This window comes from Apis laboriosa, unplaced genomic scaffold, assembly GCF_014066325.1.
Source record: "Apis laboriosa isolate Shangri-la unplaced genomic scaffold, ASM1406632v1 scaffold23_cov150, whole genome shotgun sequence".
NCBI classification, from domain to species: Eukaryota; Metazoa; Arthropoda; class Insecta; order Hymenoptera; family Apidae; genus Apis; species Apis laboriosa.
The window spans coordinates 4,657,324-4,674,258 of record NW_025222452.1 but is presented as its reverse complement, the minus strand read 5'-3'; the positions used below and the strand labels follow the sequence as shown (position 1 = coordinate 4,674,258).

Here is a 16,935-nt window from a genome sequence, read left to right as displayed (position 1 = left end):
GAACGCGACCTGAAAGGTCTGCGGCCGGCCTTGAGAGAAAGTAGCGGTTTCAAGGAGCCGCGAGGTCGTGTCCACGACGTGGAAAACCCTTGAACGACACTTTGCGTTTTACCTGCCGCCCGTATCACCGATCACCGATCAAAGTAACGGCCAAAATTTATTCTACGTTCCGTCATCGTTTGGAAGGAAAAGAAAGAAAGGAAATATATATGTATATATACACATACGTGTATTCCCCCCTCCCCTTCTATGATGAGTTTGCATACGAAATGAAAGAATGTCCACCACGTATAGAGGACCGCATACACATTTCTACTCGGAAACGTGTTTCTCATTTTTTCTCCCCGCCCGATGCATATGCATCTTCCTCGATCTTCGCGTGCAACTCGAATGGCCACTCGTCCCTGTATACATCAGAATTTCTAATTCCGAAGATGCATCGGGGAAGATACGAACCGTAGCTACACGTTTCTTTTTCCACCAATTTTTATGCCTTTCACAAATTTCACCTCCCTTCACAGCCACAGAAATAACGCTTATACGCCATTTGATCAAATGTATTATATATTCTCTATATCCCTCACTTAAAATCATAATCCTTTAACTGGAAAATCTAATATTCCGTCTAATAACATCTAATATCCCAAAACAGTTGATCGATCCTTTTCGCGAGATGCCCCGTTAAACGAAGAAGAAAGAAAAGAGGAAGAGGAGGAAGAAAAGGTTAGAGGATCACGCGTTGAATTCTCGCGTTGAACGACGTCGAAAGGAAGATTCGAATGGGGCATAAATAATAGAGAGAATCGTGCGATTGTGTCGTGTGTGCATTGTACCACGATGCTCCCGCCGCGCATAGATATCGAGCGGAAAGTGATCGCACGAACAAACGTGGCAAACAAGGTGAGCTGCTTTCCAACTTGTACGAGAGAGAGAGAGAGAGAGAGAGAGAGAGAGAGAGAGAGAGAGACGGAGAAACACGAGAGCTGGTTATTTCAAAGTTGCGAGTTACAACGGTGACCATTAAACGTGGTGGCCTGCCGCCTGTGGAGTACACTTGGGCCAGAGATTGTGTATCTCTCTTTACGAGAAAAGCCTCCTTTCTGCATTCCACGGGATCCTCTTGCGGTGACGACGTGTTTCAGCCTGTTTCCACGGAACTTGTTCACTGTCATAACTTACTCTCGCGACTAAGGATCGTTACATCGTTGCCTCCGTCACTATCCCACCCTTTTTCCCCAACCGTCCGCACACAGCTTCCGAGGAAATTTTTCCACGGGATTTATGCACTCGACTTACCTTCCCTTGTCCAATCCTCGATCGCCCCCCGGATAATTTTCTCTACTTTTCCTTCGTGGCCCACGGTTCTTTATCCCGATTTACGTTTCGATCGTTACGCGGATAGAGATATAGTGAAATACGTACTACGTGGATATACATACGGTAGAAGTAAGTTTTGGTCGATTAATAAGAGTGGTTTTGAATGAATAATAAAATTATCGTATGGTATTGAGAATCTAATGTGAAATAATATTGTTGGATGTAAGAGAAGGAAGTCTCGGATCGTCGGTTTCTTATTTATATTTGGAAAAATAAGTTTCGTCGATTTTCGAAAATGCAACAATGAAATTTAGTATATATGTATATTATAATAAGCATTCTACTCAAAAAAGATCTGAAACCTTTCTTCTGCGTTCAATTGAGTACAATCTGATGGTGTTGTTAAAAGTAAGGAGGCAAGTCGAGAGAATGTAAATAAGATGCAATTTCTTTCAATTCTTTCGAAAGTGAATGATGGTCGGGAATCAATCATTCTTGAAAGAGTAAGTCGAATGTAATTTAATTTAAGAAGTTAAATATTTGCAAGATTTTTCACTTGTGTTCATAAATGAAACGAGAAACTGAAGATAACCTCGATGAGTTATCTCGGTCTAGAAATCTCCAAGTAAGCAGTAACATAATCAGAATGCAAATAAGCTTTATTGAAACATCCTGCGATTAAGATAAGAGAAACTACTGTGAATCGATATTTGATACGTATAATGATCGATGATCGATATTGAGAAAAGAAAAGAAGAGAGAGAGAGAAAAAAAAAAAAAAGGAAAAAAAAAGAATGAAATTCGCATGAAATCGAAATAATATTTAATATTTATTAGGACGATTAATTTATGTATACCGGTTCTTGAACGTTTAATGAAGTAACGTAGTCGTATATCAATTCCGATCCGGCATAACGTGATCTATAAATCAATTGTTCGAACGGTGTAATAGCTTCCAATATTAGTTTCATTTATTTATTTGGACAAGGTGAATTGACTATTCATTTATTGTCATCGCGACTTACATTCTTTTTTTTTTTTTTTACGATAATGAGAAGCTAAGAAATAAAATAAAAAGTAAGTGAATAAAGATTCAAATTACTTTTATCTTTGCAAATTTAACACCGAGATCGAAACTTTCAAAACTAAGAAATCGGAGAAAGGATGATTCATATTGAAAGTTGATTACAGTTTACTCCAATCTAAAGACGATAGCGCTAAGGGTTGATAAAGCGGAAGATGAATCATTCTCAATTTTCCTTATCTTTCGAATACAAAATTTACCAAGAATTTAAAAAAAAAAAAAAAATAATTGATTTCCGATATTGCGTTCAATTATATCTACAAATTAAACGAATAAATAAAAATCATCAAAAGAAATAATGAAATGGAATCAGTTTTCGAAAAGATGTAGTTTCGAAATGATATAGAAGAGGAACAGAGCACAAAAATATTTCGTTTTACAACTCATTGTTTATCCTAAACGGAATTCCAAAGAGGAATATTCTCGTCAGATCTAAGAAAAAAAAGGATGGCAGAAAATTCGAGCCGATTTATCGGACTCGAGAGTGAAAAAAAACCCTCTTAACGCTAGTTTCCATAATGATCCTCGCTCTATTCTATCATCTTTAAGAACACGCTCGTGGAAAAACTAGCGTTCAAACACCTGTTTCAACCTAATTTTAACCTTTCTCCGCTTATTGTTCGACAATTCCTCGTGAAAGAACCAATGGAACCTTATGGAAGAATAAGAAAAAGTCCTCCCTTCGACCGAATGAATAATGAAAAAGGAAAGAAAAACTCACGGGAGGTCCCTGAAAATACCGTGTACACAGTCACGCCAAGGTTGTTGAAACAAATTTTTTCCTTTCAATGGGTAATTGGAAAAAAAAAAAAAAATTGCTATTAAAAATTTTTATCATTCATATCATTGAATTAAAAAACATTAAAAACATAGTGTATTCTGACTGGGTGGTTATTTTTAATTGACAATTTGTCCGAAACTGATCTGACATAATATCAAAGAAATTTGAAAAAAAAAATTGAAACATTTCATGAATGATGGAGCAAAACTTCGAAATAAAAATATCGTCCTCGATAAGTTAAAGATCAGAGATATTCACGAGAGAGAGAGAGAGAGAGAGAGAGAGAGAGAGAGAGAGAGAGAGAGAGAGAGAATTAATCGCGCCGAATATTCCAGTCGAGCAACAGTAAAATCCCCAGATAATACTAAAGACGGCTCGCGTAGAACGTAGAACTCCTTCATAGCCTGTTCAACACGCCGGAACATTTGTTAGCGTCTATGGTGATCCTAAGCCCTGACGGAACTCCCGGAGAAGCCGGTCGAATAGGATTTCTTGCCGGTTTTACAAACTCCGTCCATTTAATCCGCTAGATTCTTTACACTGGATGTACGATGTATGTGAATAATGAACAGGAAACAGAAACGATTCGCGAGGAATATTTATTATATTGAAAAACCGGAATTATTATTATTATTTCTGAATAGATGCCAACTTTTTTTTATTGTTCATAAATTTTTAATATTATCTACCATCTTCAAGAAGTAAAATTCTAAAAAAAGAAAAAAAAAGAAAAAAAAATCGAATATGAATATCAGTCAATGAAATAATTATTTTCGGTTCATCTTTAATAAAATTATTTCTGATTGAGATAGTAAGAAATCGTGATAGTAAGAATGAAAGCGTGACACGATAACAAATGTAAATTAACGTGAAAGTAAATGTATCAAAGTAAACGAAGAATTGTATCAAATATCGCAATTACTAGAATCGAAAAGTAAATGTTATCTCGCGAAATAGTAAGTCTGAAAGTTTAAATAGCAATTTGCACAGCTATTCGTCGCCCTGAATATTGCATTAGGTAGTCGACACATGAGAAAAAGAAGAAATTTCGAGCAAAAAATAAATAGTGAAATAATGAAATAGTAAATAGTGAAAATAAATAGTGAATCGTAAATTTAAAAATTCAGGATCAAAAAAGCGTAATGCTTCTCGGATCCATTTCATTTTCGGATCCATTTATTAATTGTTAAACGCATTTTTTTTTTTTTTACGATCGCGTTGACGCGACGAAATAAAACTGTTCATCGATTTAGATTAATTTTCATCCATACAGAGTTGGCAACCGATGATGCGTCTGGAATTCATCGCTAACTTGTCAACGCGAACGAAATAGAGGGAGTACGAACGATTACGAACGATTCTTGGTTAGAGACCGTGTTTATGACAGGTTAGATAACGTTCATGATTTGAACAGTTTCGAGCTCCTGATGGAATGTCTATGGTTTTGGATTTCGATACTGTAATATAATCCAATCTATGATAACAGTAGGGAGTTTAATGATCACTATCCTTGATAAATATCGCTTTGATTTGATAACATGAAATTAATAAAATAACAAGCAATCTTTGTTGCACAAAATCGTACGAATAAATTATATCGAAACTCGCATGCTTTTTTGTGCGCATGCGCAACGTAGTTAACGTGCACGTTCAACACGGTGCACTATGATAAATCGCGGAACGTCTTGAATATTTTTCTTTCTTTATTTTTTCGTGATATATCATTTGCATTCACTGCTTCATATTCTTCCACGGTTCTTTATCTACCCTGTAAAATCCACACAACTTTCTTTTCATCTCGCCGATAAACACGAATATGATTATATGGAAAAACGAATCAAAAATAAAAATGTTTATAAATGGCGAAATGATTGTACAATTGAACGAAATGTATATGAAATATCCTTGTATATATAGATTTTAATAATTTCAAAAAACATGTTATAACATATATACAATAATAGATTTCTATTAATTTTGCATCGTTTTCTTTATCCGTTAAAAAAATCGAAATTCAGATATATGAATTATTTTTTTTTATTAAATAAATATGTATAAATTATGAAATATAACATATCGATGAAAATTGTTAATGAAGAAATTACAAATGAATTTTTTAATAAAATTTACAATTTTCACCGATAGAAATGTATATATGTTGTATAAAAATTTTCATAGTTATTTATGTATATATATATTTAATATTTTGTATAAATTATTTATAATATATAAATGCATATCATTTATAATGATAATAATGCATTCCATAAGATATGTTTACCAACAGTTATAGAAATCTTCTTAATCACTTATAGAAATCTATAGGATCAATATTTTTTTAACAATTATATACAATTGTATGTATTTACATATACATATATATATTATTTGTTTCTAATTAAAATATTAATCTAATTTAAAAATACCTATTCCGCTTTCACCATTTTAAAAATTATATATCATTTGATCACACTAACGGAACATACGATTCCTTATTATCTATTCGGCACAAGTAAATATACTTTTGAAGCTGGATGTATTTGATTGCACCCACCGATAAAGTCAGACAGGTTCTTTGTACTCGTATAAAGTGTATATGTATATATATATCCGGGTGATAAACCAATGTATTTAGTTATATAGGTGTGAATACTCTTATCCATTAGCTAACTTACGTAGGATAAAACATAAAATTTTTGAACTATATTATAATATATCTATTATAATATATCTAAAATTTTTGACAAACATTTAAAAACATCTATAAATAAAATGAAATATTTGTACAATACATACATCCAATTTCAAGATGCGAAAATTTTTCTTTTATTTGTTTTTCTTTTACGAATCGAGTCCCCTTCGCGAAGAAACGCAACTCATAATTCATCAACTATAAATATTTTTACGTTGAACGTATTCTTCTGCTTTTGAATCATTTTAATGAAATACCATCGAATAAATTATAGATAACTATAAATTATGAGTATGTTTATTCTAATTCTGAACTTCAAATTTTATTATTTGTTTTTTATTCCTATGTTGTACTTTTTTTTCTTATTCTTTTGAGAAATTTCATTGAACATAAATATTATAAATTCAAGCAATTTTTATTAAAAATTTTTATTAAAAATTTTAAAAACTGTCTATTATACACGAAATTTGAACGATAAAATAATTATAATATAAATAATATAAAAAAACGAAATTAAATTAAAAAATTTATCAAATATGATTCTATTCAAAATAAATATAAAAAACTAAAACAGTTTTAATTTTATTTGTTTTATTAATTATTTTAATAATATTCAAAAATAATCAAACATTACCATTATGAACTTTTAAATTACGTCGCAATTTTCAAATTTTCTACTCTCGCGCCATCTTTAAAAATTGTTGTCAGTTTGTTCGGAATGAATCATAATTTCATTCGAAATTGAAATTCGTGATATTAAATAGAAAAAATTCAAATAAAAACTTACATGAAATTGCCTCCTTGGGAATGTCAGTGGCCGGAAAACCTTGCGACTCGAAGTACGATCTGACAGCGTCACATTTCAATCCGGCGCGCACCGTAGTCGTCGTGACGCTAAGGATCAGGATAACACATAATATCGGTAGCATAGCACTCATAATTATTCCCGTGGCGAACACTCGCGATACACTCACGAACTGACGCGACAAATACGCGGGATATAACACTCACGTTTGTACATTCGCGAATAAATGACTTCGTAATCGTGACTCGGTTTGGCAAGCACGTTAGACAATTCCAGGCGGATAGCGCCACGATGATTTCGGTAATTAAAAAATTATAATTCGAAAGAAATGCCGAAAATATTCGTGAAAAAAGAACGATAATCCGATACGATATCTCCTTCCTCCTCGTTCGACGCGCACTGACCGACTCGTGGAAGGAACGCGTGCCGACAGTGGTGCGCGCATGCGCAATATTCAAAAAACGTTTGAATAGAAGAGATTGAAATTTTGTAATACAGTATTTACGCGCCAAATCAGTTGCCATGCGCAAACTGAAAAATTTATTTAAATTTTTTATATGAATTTAAATTTTTATAATCTGGGAAAAATATTCATCAAAAAATATGTTTAAAGAATTCCATAAAATTTTTAATATGGATAATACATAGTACTAATATTAATAAATATTATTATAATAATGGACGGTATTAATATTTCAACTATTGGACGGATATTACAAACTAAATATAATTATACAATTAAATTGCACAAATACATTATTCTTAATAATAGTATATAAAAAATACATTTGAAATGAAAAATGCAATAATTAAAATTAATTAAATTAAAATTAATTCCTAAAGAAGGAAATACAAATATAATTTTATAGATGAGATCAAAAATTATTCTCTTTTTTAGTCACAATAATTGTCACCAACTCGCATGTCTTTAAATAATATATTCTAAAATAAAAATATCATATATTTGCTCTATTATTTATATTATTAATTTAAATAAGCATTGCTATATAATTTCGAATACGAATTCTATATACATATAATAAAGAAATTGTACAACGTCGATTATTTAAATAGTAAAAAGAATTAGAATCAATTCTTTTAGCAATATATAATACATAACTATAAAAAAAATATATTCGACGCAAGTCTAAAGTTCGCTAGCATATTTGTTAAAAGCGCAAACATAAAATATTTATTTGGTAATGCATGCTTAATGCATTCTTATAAGCTTTCATTACATATATGTAACTGTACTATGACATAAGGGACAAGCATTAATATTAACCACATCTCGTTCTGTAGCAACATGATGTCTGCAAACAGTGCAAATCCATGCATTACTTAGATCCATTAATGGTTTTCCAGACATGATACAAGGAGGAAATCTGGTCATGCAATTAGGACAAGCAACACACCAATCAGGCACTAGACTTTCGCAATTTGTACATTCTGCTTTAGAATTACGAACATCTTGAGGACTATGTTTGGTAAAAATTTCCACAGCTAAATCCTCGTATTCTTCTCTGGTCGTCTCTGATATAGTTTCTAGAGATTCTAATTTAACGAACGCCTTGGAGCAAACTGCAAAAGCATGATTAACTGCACTTGATAGAGCAAGCAAACAATAAATATCTTCAGGTTGTAAAATCTCTTCGTATTCCCTTAATCTCAGAGCTGTTTTCATGGCTGCGTCGAAATTTCCTAAATATATCTGTCTATTGGTTAATAAAAGAAAATGATAAGCCTCTGCACCTTTCCAAGCATTTTCTATCACTTGACTATCTTCGTTATTCTCTGTTAATCCCATCACAACGTTGCTTCGACCGCCTTTAATAGCTGGAGTACTATTGATGTGGTCCTCAATTAGCAAAGCTGCTAAGATATAAATCTTTTTTACACGTAATGGATTCATTCTAGTTTTTGCTTGCTCTTCTGCTAATTTAAACAATAGCTTTGCTGCTTCTAAGTTATGATTTGCTTTCTTGTATAATTCTATGGCTTGCAATTTCTTACCATTAGACAAAAGATGATTGGCATATTTATTCAATAATTCATCTATTTGAGCCATTTTATATGTTTTTGCTAATTCAACTGCTTGGTCCCAATGGTTTAAGCGGACACACGTATCCACGGCTAATTTCACATCTCCGTATTTTATATATGCTGCCACTGCCTGGGAACACATACCTACAGAACCTAACATTCTTGCTACTGTTTTTAAAAGAGGACTTTTATCTGGTAGCTGTTGTACTATTCCTGCTAATTGAGCGAAATCTTCTAATTTGTAATAACATTCTATAAGTTTTTCCAAATTTCTAGTCTTTTCATAATATTCTTTTGCGCCTTCCCAATTCTGTATTTCAGTATAATATTCGCCAATTTTATTGTAAGCATATTCCATTTGTTTATCAGATCCGCCGATACCCATTTTCATTAATTGTACAACTCGAAAATAATCTCCTAATTTTTGACGCAATGAAATAGCAAGATCTCTTCTATCCATATCTAAATATAACTTTTCTGCTTCATCATAGTTGCTAAGAAAAGCAGCTACTTCGGCTTTTTTCAATTGATCGTTATGCACGTTCTGCAAACGTTTAATGAATTGTATTCCCAAATAATCTGTGCAACGAACCATTGCATTTTCTGCAGTCTCCAAATCTAATTTTTGTAAAGCTGATTCAGCTAATAAGCGCCACAATCGTGGATGTGGATTGTCTTGAATGAAATTGTTAGCTTCTTTTAATCCTACTTTCATCAACAATTCTCTAGTATCCCTTAAGGATTTTACTTCTAAATCTACTATTAATTCATTTTTTGTATCTTCCGGATTTTGCATGAGATCATCCAGTAAAACGCAACGTATTTCTAAATCTTTAAATGAGCAAATATATCCAGAACAAGATATTGGTTCTTCAGGATCGAATTCTCTTAAAACATACATTCTAGTTTTTTCTATAATTGCTAATAAAGTGGGATTATCTTGTGCCCAGCACATGGCCCATACATCTTTTCTTTCAAACTTGTTTATTTCATTCTCTGATTCTTCATCTTTCGAAATAATATTTTTTCTAGAATCAGTTTCTAAATCTAACATAGTCAAAATACCATTCAAATCCATAATAGCTACCCGCGACGAATCACAATTAATTGCAATCTTGTAAAGCTTACAAGATGTATTGTATCTATTTGTAAGAGTTATTTGAGATAAAGAATATCTTTGAATCATTCCTGATTCTCTACCTATCAATAGAATTTTATCAGTTGCACACAAACAACAAATTGGATCCATAGTAGCTTTAGTATTAATAGGTGCTTCAAAGGATCTGTCTTTATCTAAATCTTGAATGACTTCTGTCACTCCAGTTGGAGTTTCATCAATATGGTAAATCTTGTCTCTTCTAATTCTTCCTGCATGTAACATGGAATTACGAGGAGTACGATAACTCCAAACTAAAAAATTATTCTTGGATGCTGTAATAATCACATTGTTAGTCATTGTTACCCATAATGGGTCCAGATCTATATATTTCGTATCTATTGGAGTGGCAATTGTATTGCATACTAAAAGTGCAAATTGTTCTGATCCTTGAGCAAGATCATTTTTTACCGCTAAAACACAATGATCTCCATATGAAGCTATAGAAATCAATGCTCTTACATTCTTAGTACAATAAGTATTATTTGTTGTATTCCAAAATATAATGCAAATGCCATCCTTAGTGATCTTTTCATTCGTATATACAACAGTGTTACTAAAGTAAGTCCATTTATAATCTAAACGAATATTTGCAAAATAAATGTGAGAGTCAACTGATAAAGCTACTCTAAGGGATCCTCCTTCCCATGCACAACATGTGACTTCTCTACCAGGTATTTTTAAAGTTCTCATATGTTTACCAAATGGAGTATAAAATTGAATAACATTAATGTCTTTTGCTTCTCCATTACCTAATAGTGGTATCATACCAGTTACAGCTAATATGGATCCATAACTATTCCAACAACACCATGCTGCTGTCATACCAGTTTCTATTACAATTGGATTATCATCATTTGTATCTTTCATGAGCTGTATTTTGCCATTTCTGTAACAAACAGCTAAAGTAGGAGAATCTAAGCCAATATAACCATTTCTTCCATCGTACCATTGCAAAGAAACTATTGTTTGAATTTGACCACTATTAAGTGGTAACATATTTAATTTTGTTAAAAATACACCTTGATTGTCAAAGAGATGAACTTCTCCATTTTTTATACCAAATAATAATAATTTTCCATCTGGAGACCACTGTACAGCAGCAAGAGCTATATTTTTTAATTCTTTTCCCCAAATTCTATTGCCATCAACTGAACCTACAATAACTGCTCCATCTTCATAAACTATACATATTTTTAACCCATCTAAACTCCATGCCATTCCTTTAACTATTGATTTATTGCAATTGTTTATCATTTCATCATACCAGGAACCTTTATATAGCATCCAAACTATGATTACACCATTCTGATCACTTGAAGTTAATTTCTGATGTTGTTCATTCCATGTAATTACTTGTACATGTCCATTGTGACCTTCCAAAGTTTGATTCATACTTAAATTACTTGCAGCTGTTAAATTTCTAGACTTTGCACCACTAATAGAACCACTGACATTGGAATCTACTCTAAGCACTTTTAAAAGACCATCTTCTCCACCTATAGCTATATAACCTTCTCTTTGATTCCATGCTATACAATTTAATCGAAAATTATTTGGTATTGCTATTTTTTTACTCAAATATACAAACATCTTTTTCACATTTAATTATCATTAGCTATCTTATATTCTTTGTTAAACTTCTGAAAAGTTAAAATTTCTGAAAGAAATATATTAATATATATATAATTTACAAAACATATGCTATAATTTATTTATTGTAATTTTAATTTTTACAATTGGAATTATTATTACACTTACATTATTAAACAATATTAATATCATTCATTAAAAAACGAAATGATCGTTATTATCTGTTATAAATATTTATTTGTATTATTGTTTTATAGATTGTTTCGTATTTAAGAAAAATTTTTAAACATATTATTTAAATACTCATTTATTATTTAATCATATACATTTTATATAACTTTTACCTAGTTTAACTGAATGTTAATTTTAAGGTTATAAACAATTAAAAAAGCGTGTATACACTTATATATATACGTATATACATATATACTTCAGCATTGTATTCAAAACCGATGAAGTTTCCATTCACATCGATGCTTCTTATATTTCGATTCTTTGCACATATAATAAATGAATAATTGAAAAAATATTTATTTAGATTTAAATAATATATATATTTATTAAACATATATATATAATTTATTGATTTAAATATATATATATACATATATATAAATAAAATACTATAATGAAAAATATTTTTAATTAAAATAAATTTAATCGATAAAAATAAACTTAAAATCAATGATTTACATAAAAATACAGTACTTTAAATTATCAATTAAAGACAATAATGTAAAATACAAAAAATATTTTAAAGTGAATAATTTGTCTGTAATTTGTAATTTATTAAAATTATATATATAGCAAATAAAAATTCAATTTTCTATTTCTACTATGGGTTTAAAAATAGTAAGATTATGTGGCAGTTTTTTCATAACACCCTTTCCTCGCCATAACTGAAGCCAACAATCACATACATTTGAATACATACTTGCAATTAACGTACAAATTTCAGGTTTTTCAATAAATATTCCGGAATTAGGAAAATTAACAATATTCTCGCATCCACTAATATCGATATGTCTTAATGTTGGTGTATGTTCTAAAAGTAAATTCAAAGATTGTACTCCTATTTTTCTATTTCCTCTGAGCACTAATTTCGAAAGATTTGATACACGCGATAATATATTTTTAATATCAATATCTAATAATTCGCAAAAAGTAAGTTCTAAAGATTCTAAATTTATAAATGAAATATTTGTTTCATTAAAAATATTTTTTACCACATTGAATTCGTTAGAAATAGTGTTTGATAAATTTAAATTAAGCAATTGTCTTTGTAAAGTAATATAGAATTTATCTTTATTGATACTATTCCAAGAAATATCTAAATTCGCTAAACTAAAGTTGTTTGAAAGAAACTGAAAATTATGCAATTGACAATATCGTAAATTTAATGTCCGAAGTTGCGTCAAAGGAGTAAAAAGTTTGCACAAGATTTCTTGATTACATGACCCAAGTGGATTATAACTAAGGTCTAAAAACTTAAGTTTTAAAGGTAATTTTTCTAATTTACTTAAACATTTAGAATCTATATCACATCCCTGAAGGCATAATTCTTGCAAACTTGACAATCTTAAAATACAATCATTCAGAACTTCTCCGATTTCATGTAGTTCACCACCAGATAAATCTAATATCTGAACATTCTTCTGATATTCCAAAGTTTTTAATAAAGATATAAGTTCCTCCTTTTTAATATTTTCTTGTTTTAAGCGTAAAATGAATGTGTTTTCGCATGATTTCAAACATTTTAATATACATTCTCGAATATCTAAAAATATAGAAGATACTTAGTATGAATTAAAATTACAAATGTATTAAAGATACTTTAAAGACTGCTTACCTATATTAAAATTTTTACATATCGTTTTATATCGTTCAATAATAGAAGGAGTTTCTAAATGAATTATTTCGCATATCAAATTTTTAACAACATCTCCTTCATTTAATATTGTGAACACGTTATTGCAATTAATCACAATACCATTCATAGTTTTTAATTCTAACTTTACTCTACATCCACTATCATTATAAAATTTAGTTTCAATATCAGTTACAATTTCTTCTATCAATGGTCTGATTGTATTTGAAAATTCTATTTGTATTTTAAATATTTTTCCATCCACAGAGATATTTAAAATAACTGATTTCATAGTATCGATTTCTCCTAATTCAAATCCTGTGTTAGTTGGAATTATAGGTGAAGAAGTATGAGAAGTAGAATTTTTAGTAAATCCAATTGATAACAAAGATATTTGCTGATTTTTCTTTTGAATTTTATTTTCACTAAAGGTTTGTATTGTTTCAGTATCATAATCATTACTATCCTCTTGTATCATATTATATTCATTATCTTTTATTATGAGATCATTTATTTTCGATCGTTTTAAATTTTTTTCATCATCAATGTCTTCGTTACTTGATTTTCTTTTTATTATTGAAGAAAAATTTTCATCAGAGTATTTTTTGTTACTAACACTTTCATTCATATCATCTTCTAACCAATTATCTAAAAGGACCTCCTCACTATTCAAAAGAGGATTCATATTTTTTTTCACAGATGACAAAGATGTTCCAATTGGATCAATTCTATGTTTCAAACTAGCTATAGTTCTTTTATAATCTTCACCTGCAGAAATTTTTTCTATAATTACAGCTTTATCTATGATATGAGTTCTTGAATTACATGGAGATTCATGAATGCGTTTCGAAATTTTTTTTACACTTATCGGTATCATAGCAGATAATATTTTATGTATTTCATCATAATCTCTTTGATCTTCAGGAGATAAAAAATCAACGCGATCCTTCCATTGTTCTAAACAATCTAATACAGTATCGTCTTCATTCGTTTTAAGAATTACATTTGCTCCATGTTCAATTAGAAGCTTCATCATGGTAAAATTGCCACAGGAAGCTGCATCATGAAGAGGAGTAACACCCTGACACATTAAACTTCCAGGATCATTTACATCTGCGCCATATTTCAATAATAATTTAGCAATTTCTACATGACCATGATTAGCAGCTTCATGAAGAGGAGTCCAACCAAAATGATCTCTAACATTTATTAAATGACCAGATTCTAATAATTTTTCTACAATTTCAATATTACCATTAATACAAGCCACATGAAGTTGTGTTTCTCCTTTTTCATTTCTTTTTATTGCAATTGATTTTTTTCTGGTCCGTTTTTTATTTTTTATATTTTCTTTAATTCTCAATTCTGCTTCAACATCAGACAAATCTTCTAAACAAATATCTTCGCCGATATGATTTTCTTCTGATTCGCTTTCACTATCTATATTGCTACTTAATTTCTCTAACATATCTAATTTTACTTTAAGTGCTTCTATTTCTTCAGTTTTACTAGAATTGTTTAAATAATTTAAATGTTCTTTTAAAACACTAGCTTGTAAAGAAACATCATTACAAGCTTTTGCATTTTTCAAAGCTAAATTATAAACTTCTTGAACCTTTTTATCATTTTCTTTAACAGCTATCAATAGATCTGCTAAAAATAAAGCAGATCTACATATTTCACGTGGATCTGTACATAATTCTAATTCTCTATGAGCAAAATCCAGTGCTTCGTTATATTGTTTAACATCTTTTAGAGTTTGTGCTAAACTTAATAAAGCTGCTCCTCTACGATCACTTTTAATCTCTTCTGCGCACACGAGCATTTTTCTATAATATTTGATGGCTTTTTCAAAACACTGTACAGCTACTGCTGCATCTCCTAATGTTTCATATAATTTCAACTTACTACTCGTATTTTCTTCTGTACATAAAGCTTCTTCACTTGTTTGTAATGTTACAACTATAAACAAATTATTTTTTAACATTATATATATATATATATCTTAGTTTTTGTAATTTATTAAAAAAATTTATTAAAAAATTCATATTTAAAATCAAAAATACCTATCCTAAGACATTTTTCTATTTGATTCTTAAAATCTTGCGGTAAATTATTCGTAACATAAAGAGATACCAATATTTTTCGTGCTTCAGACCATCTTTCTATTTTTAAAAGTAATTCTGCTTGAAAAAATCGTGCTTCTGCTTTTAAAATTGAATTATCAATTTCAGTTGCATTTTCAAAATGTTTTAACGCCAACTCATAATCATAATTTCGTTCGCGAATTCCTGCAAGAGCAATTTGCGTTCTATGAAAATCTTCTCGCAAATTATGTGTTTCACATAATACTGCAGCTTTTTCCATTAAATCCACAGCTTCTTGATGATTTTTTTCAGCTTGTAATACCAAACCCAAATTTAACAACAATCGTGCCCTCATTGTAATTAATTCCTTCAATGGAATATCAGTATCTCCCAATCTAAATAAAACATAAGTATATTATTTGTAATTTGCTTATATATATTTAATATTAAATTAACAAAAAAAAATTTTAAAAAATATAACTCATTGCAAAGACGTATGCTCTTCATGTATACTTTTCTTGCATTTGTGAGAATATCAATTTTTTTTTCGGATTTTTCAGGCAAACTTTCAGCCCAACAAAAATATGTTCTACCTAATGTTGCATAAGCTCTTTGTTCTTCTAATAAATTTTTTATATTCTTGGCTCCTTCTATCTAACAAAAAAACTTTTTATAATTATATAATTTTCTAACAATATAAATTTCTATTAATATGAACATTTTGAAAATATTTTTTATTTATAATAAATATTTTAAACACAAACCCAAGTAAAGATTTTGATGTTTTAATGCTTCTTCGTATGTACCAATATTTATATGGATCTCTCCAATCATTCTATGAGCTATTGCTATATTTAATTTATCTCCTAATATATTACAGATTTCCAATTGCTGTGTATACTCCTGTAAAGCTTCTTCATACTTGCTATTTTCAAAATATACATCGCCAAGCTCTTTAACAATTTCAGCTAATTGTTGAAGATTACCATCACGCTTGATTCGTTTCTTTTTTTTAATTAACCCTATTATCAAATCAAGATTCATATATATATATATATATATATAAAATATGTTTAATTATATATAATAATATAAAAAATAATATAAATAATATAAAAAAATTATAATAAAATTAAAATATATATTATGTATATTTATTATATATATTATTATTATTTATATTAATTATGTATATTATTATATAATAAATACAAATTCTCTTTAAAATATTTCAATTTCAATATTATATTTATATTTACCATTTCATGAATATTATATTTACCATTCATAAATATTAAAGCACAGAAAAATAATTTTTAAAAAATTATTTAATTTTTAAAAATTAAAGTAAAATGATACTCACTATCGATATCCATTATTAATTAATATAAATTATTATAAAAATAAGTGATTCACAATTTATTCATTATATCCGAATTTGAACTTCATATACTTAAGAATATACTATCACACAAACACAAAGAGGAATATCAACTGAGAACGTAGGCAT

General features: G+C 29.5%; 3 protein-coding genes across 4 annotated transcripts in view; all 3 read right to left on the bottom strand.

Annotated features, from left to right (window-relative positions):
* Positions 1 to 7,017, bottom strand: part of LOC122713299 (glypican-4) — a 103,861-nt gene extending 96,844 nt beyond the window's left edge. Inside the window, exon 1 of the mRNA XM_043933635.1 lies at positions 6,662 to 7,017. Within this exon, the coding sequence (XP_043789570.1) occupies positions 6,662 to 6,812 (151 nt within the window). The 5' untranslated portion in view covers positions 6,813 to 7,017. The remainder of the gene's footprint in view (positions 1 to 6,661) is intronic.
* Positions 7,018 to 7,718: 701 nt separating this feature from the next.
* On the bottom strand, positions 7,719 to 11,483 carry LOC122713261 (WD repeat-containing protein 35). Its single transcript, XM_043933524.1, has one exon. It carries the CDS (start codon positions 11,469 to 11,471, stop codon positions 7,914 to 7,916), a length of 3,558 nt encoding a protein of 1,185 aa, XP_043789459.1. The 5' UTR covers positions 11,472 to 11,483; the 3' UTR covers positions 7,719 to 7,913.
* Positions 11,484 to 12,203: 720 nt separating this feature from the next.
* On the bottom strand, positions 12,204 to 16,930 carry LOC122713308 (tonsoku-like protein). Of its 2 annotated transcripts, XM_043933647.1 has the most exons (6): positions 16,789 to 16,930; positions 16,190 to 16,447; positions 15,907 to 16,075; positions 15,405 to 15,820; positions 13,321 to 15,300; positions 12,204 to 13,248 (listed from the first exon to the last, which is right to left on the bottom strand). In XM_043933647.1, exons 1-6 carry the CDS (start codon positions 16,799 to 16,801, stop codon positions 12,290 to 12,292), a joined length of 3,795 nt encoding a protein of 1,264 aa, XP_043789582.1. In that variant the 5' UTR covers positions 16,802 to 16,930; the 3' UTR covers positions 12,204 to 12,289. The 2 variants fall into 2 exon arrangements, with proteins under 2 accessions (XP_043789582.1, XP_043789583.1); XM_043933648.1 differs by lacking the exons at positions 16,190 to 16,447; positions 16,789 to 16,930 and having other exon boundaries at positions 15,939 to 16,075.
* Between the last annotated feature and the right edge of the window lie 5 nt (positions 16,931 to 16,935).